This window comes from Sinocyclocheilus rhinocerous, unplaced genomic scaffold (genome assembly GCF_001515625.1).
Source record: "Sinocyclocheilus rhinocerous isolate Xijiao unplaced genomic scaffold, SAMN03320098_v1.1 scaffold763, whole genome shotgun sequence".
Taxonomy (NCBI): domain Eukaryota; kingdom Metazoa; phylum Chordata; class Actinopteri; order Cypriniformes; family Cyprinidae; genus Sinocyclocheilus; species Sinocyclocheilus rhinocerous.
The window spans coordinates 90,202-94,808 of record NW_015627234.1 but is presented as its reverse complement, the minus strand read 5'-3'; the positions used below and the strand labels follow the sequence as shown (position 1 = coordinate 94,808).

The 4,607-nt window shown below is 38.4% G+C and overlaps 1 protein-coding gene across 1 annotated transcript in view; it reads right to left on the bottom strand.

The window, feature by feature from the left end:
- LOC107723752 (NACHT, LRR and PYD domains-containing protein 3-like) overlaps positions 1 to 3,135 on the bottom strand; it is a 23,031-nt gene extending 19,896 nt beyond the window's left edge. The window contains exons 1-2 of the mRNA XM_016532466.1: positions 2,126 to 3,135; positions 1,697 to 1,870 (exon numbers count right to left, since the gene is read on the bottom strand). Of these exons, the coding sequence (XP_016387952.1) occupies positions 1,697 to 1,870; positions 2,126 to 3,060 (1,109 nt within the window). The 5' untranslated portion in view covers positions 3,061 to 3,135. The remainder of the gene's footprint in view (positions 1 to 1,696; positions 1,871 to 2,125) is intronic.
- Between the last annotated feature and the right edge of the window lie 1,472 nt (positions 3,136 to 4,607).

The window sequence follows — 4,607 nt, the reverse complement described above, 5'->3', positions numbered from 1 at the left end:
AAGGGGTCTCTGCTGAAAGTCTATGGACTGAAGGGAGGCAAGCCTCCGTTGTAACTTTACCTGCGGGTGTCGCTGTTGGACAGTGTTACTTTATAAAAACGAGCAACTTTTATACTTTTAATGCCATATTTAGTAATATTTTCGATTTATGTTTGTAATATCGATTATTTTGTCATCCAATTTTTTGAGGAGACACTGCCTCCCTTGCCTCCTCAGAGGGAACGCCCCTGATTGTACTGTAACTGTTGCACTATACTGCTCTAATAAAAAGAAATGCATCAAATTGCCTCACATACAGATATTATTTCTGTATGTATTACAGTTACAGTAATAAGTACTTCAATTTTTGTAGGACACAGAGACGACCACCTGGTGGAGGCAGGCAAAGGCTTTTGTCAGAGGAGCAAGAAAGGGAGCTGGTAAACATGGTCATTGCCAACAATGTAATCCGCCTGCGAGAGATTCAAAGGAGAGTGATTGAAGACAATCACCAATTTAGAGGGATAAATGCCATCAGCCTCTCCACAATTGATCGCATCCTCCGAAAGCACAGGTTCTGGATGAAACAGGCATACCATGTGCCTTTTGAAAGAAATTCTGACTGAGTCAAAGACCAACGTCTGGAATATGTTCAGGTTTGAGTTTGTACTGTAAATTGTATGAAGTATTGTGTATTGTCACAGTACAACTGTAAGCTACAAATAAGTATGTGGTGGTCTGCCATTTGTACACTCTTGATCTGTGTTTCAGCGTAGTCATACTCTGCTGTGTTTAATGTGTTTTGCAGAGAATCTTTGAGATTGAAGGCCGGCCTGCTCCCCATGAGATTATCTTTGTTGATGAGGCTGGGTTTAACCTGACCAAACCAAAAGAAGGAGAAGGGGGAGGAACATAATTGGCCATCGGGCTATTGTGAATGTCCCTGGCCAACGAGGAGGGAACATCACTATGTGCGCGGCCATCAGCCAACGAGGGGTACCCCACCGCCATGCCATTCTTGGACCTTATAACACTATGCTCCTCCTTGGTTTCCTTGATGGTCTAAGAGAGCGTGAGTTCCAGCTTGACCAGAGGGAGCCAGCACAACCAGTGCAGCCTTGCTACGTTGTTGTTTGGGATAACGTCAGCTTCCATCGCTCCATCGCTTAGGGGACCACAAGCAAAATAACGTATATCCAGTTTTTGTAGTATTGTTTTGAATTTATCTCATCATTGTGTAGGACTGTGTTGTAGTGTGTGTGTTTTTGAGGGTTTGTGTGTCATGTCTGAAGTTTACTTTTTCAGCAAGATTGGGTTGTTTTGAGTGGAGAGATTAATAATAATTTGACCTGAATATAGGACGTTCGGGGAATTGAGTTAGAAGTTATGGATTTGTGTTAAGAGTTTCGCAAAAAAAAGGCATAATTTCAAGAAATGTGTTTAAGCAATCGAGAAAAACTGTAAGTTATAATGTGATCTTCAAGCTGTGTAAGAATATTTTTTTAAAGAAAATTTTCTGTATTTTGTAATTGCATTATGCAATGTACTCAAAAGTACATTATTTTATTTTATTTTATTTTATTTATTTATTTTTTAAGTGGTTTGAAATGAGGGTGAGAGGGCAAAAACAAAAAAAAAACTGCTAACGGAAAACACATTTGTGTAATTTTACCTTTTACTCAAAACCTTATAGTTACTGAGATGTGAAGAGACTCACTGTAGTTTCTCCAGTTTACAGTGTGGATCCTCCAGTAGAGCAGAGAGCAGCTTCACTCCTGAGTCTCCTGGTTTATTAAAGCTCAGATTCAGTTCTGTCAGGTGCGAGGGGTTTGATCTCAGAGCTGAAATCAGAGCAGCACAGCCTTTCTGTGTAATATCACAGCTGGAAAGACTGCAGAGAAAATACAGAAAAAATAAAGATGAGTTAAGTGCATTCACCGTTTATCACAGACCCATGAATGAGATGTCAAATCGACCAGCTCACTGAGGAGAGGAGTGCTGTATCTTTTATAAGCGATCACTACACACACACACACTCACTGTGTCAAATAAGAAAGACCTCAAAATATACAGAAACAGTGTAGAGAAACACAGGCCTACTGTATAAAATAAAGTCAATAAAACAAAGACACTGTAAAATACTCACTCAATCTTTCTAGATGCTTTGATCACTGGCAGCAGCCTCAGAAGACATTCTTCTGATGGATCATATTTACTCAGATTAAACTCATCCAGCTCTTCTTCTGAGTTCAACAGCACAAACACCAGAGCCGACCACTGAGCAGCAGACAGTCTGACTCCAGAGAGGCAACGGGCACCTGTTCTGCTCAGGTATGTTTGGACTTCCTGCTCCAGTGAACGATCATTCAGTTCATTCAGACAGTGGAACAGATTGATGGATTTCTCTGGAGAGGGATTCTCCCTGATCTTCTGTTTGATGTATTCAGCTGTTTCCTGATTGATATCAGAGCTGCTTACTGTCTTTCTCAGGAGGCCTTGTAAGAGAGTCTGATTAGACTCTAGTGAGAGACCTAGAAGGAACCGGAGGAAAAGATCCCAGTGTCCATTCTCACTCTGTAAGGCCTTGTCCACTTCTCTCTTCAGTAAACTGGTCATTGGTGACCAGAACACATTCTTCAGTCCTGTGTTTTGTTCAGAAATGGACAGCAGCTTGAATAAAGCAGCAAGAAACTCCTGAATACTCAGATGAACAAAGCTGTACACCTTCCCCAGCTGCAGTCCAAACTCCTCTCTGAAGATCTGGGTACAAATTCCTGAGTACACGGACACTTCTCTGACATCAATGCCGCTCTCTTTCAGGTCCTCCTCATAGAAGATCAGGTTCCCTTTTTCCAGCTGTTCAAAAGCTAGTTTTCCTAGACACAGAATAGTCTTTCTAGCCTGATCAGAATCGATTTCATATTTCCTGTCAAACTTCTGTGTCTTCAGTTTGGTCTGAAAGATCAGGAAGTGTGTGAACATTTGTGTAAGAGTCTTGGGAATCTCTGCACTCTCTACTTTACCCATCATCCTCTCCAGAACAGCGGCTGAAATCCAGCAGAAGACTGGTATGTGACACATGATGAACAGACTTCTTGATGATCGGATGTGTGTGACGATTCTATCAGCCAGACTCGGATCATTTATTCTCTTCCTGAAATATCTCTACACGGAGGTAATTAAAACATGAAACTATAATTCAATTTAGAGTAACCATTCAGCATTTGAATGTGCACATTTTCATTTAGGTTTTATGAACTTGTCATATCAAACTACATTGTTTTAAAAGCAACGTTTGTGCTAATGCTCAATTTAGCTAACGTTAACACTAGCTTTAGCCGCGTCTGAAAATGATCATATTTTAACGTTTTCCTTAATGTGTATAATCTTTTTCTTTGTATGTCGACTAGATTATATTTTGTGTCAGCATGAGAAACTGAACCGGATGTTACCATTGTCGGCCGTTGTCAAGGTCCGCTGTCTGTAATCAGTCTCTGTTGACCATAACTGCTTCTCATTATATTCAAGTTTACATTTCTCAGGATACAGATATTATTAAATTATTGATATTTCCAGAGTTGTATTGAATCTATTTTTTTACTGTGCATTCTCCAGGCTGCAGATGAAGCCCTGGGGGATGAAGTATTATTATAGATTTTTTGTTTTGGATTTTGGTTTTATATGGGGTTACATTATATTTTAACAGATGCATTTCAAACAAATGAGCTATGTGTGTATCATGCTTTGTATATTTGTAATCTGTATGGATTGTTGTGTACTGTTGAAAAATATACAGTATTTTTTTTCCAAGAAATGGTTTTGCTTATTGCCTTACTGCTTTTAATAATGTACAATATTAAGGTTGCTAAAATGTTATAAAATGTTATAGTTGACCAAAGCTTTTTTAATTTGTTATTAATCTAAATATCTGGTTTTATCATAGATTTTATCATAGTTTTGTTTAATTTATTGAATCACCACTGCATATAGTGGATAAAGCTTTCATTTAAACAAAAATCATGTTAAATCAACATGAGGTACCGTGACATAAAAAGCAAAAAACAACATAACAAAATCATGTTCATTTGACAAACGTAAGTTGGGTAACATAAACAGAGATAAATTATGTTGAGAGAACATAACATAAATATGTCCAACTGATGTACATATTTTTTATGTTAATCCAACAGATTTTTTTCTTCAGTGAGGAGTCTGTTGTAACTTGAGAGTTAAAAGATTAAAGTATTGTTTTTCTATCAATTAAAGCAATCTTCCCCATGTGCCCTTTTCATTCATGCATTATAGAATAAAATAGAGCAATCCACACATAGATACAGACAGACACAGAAACATCCAGCAGCAACAGGGACACCTGGTGAATTTTCATAATGCACCACACCTGCAGTATATATGACACTCATAATATCTCACCTGCGCTCAACAGAAGAGTCTTCCTCTCTGCAGAGATCTGAAAGATCCATCGGTTGGTTTTTCCTCACAGACACATCGATGTGTTCAGCTAAATCTGACTCACCCTCCTGAATCAGACTATAAATGAAAGTGTTATTGTAGTAGGCATTTATTCTTTCTGAACATTAAAAATGTGAAACATTTCAAGTTCTCTCACC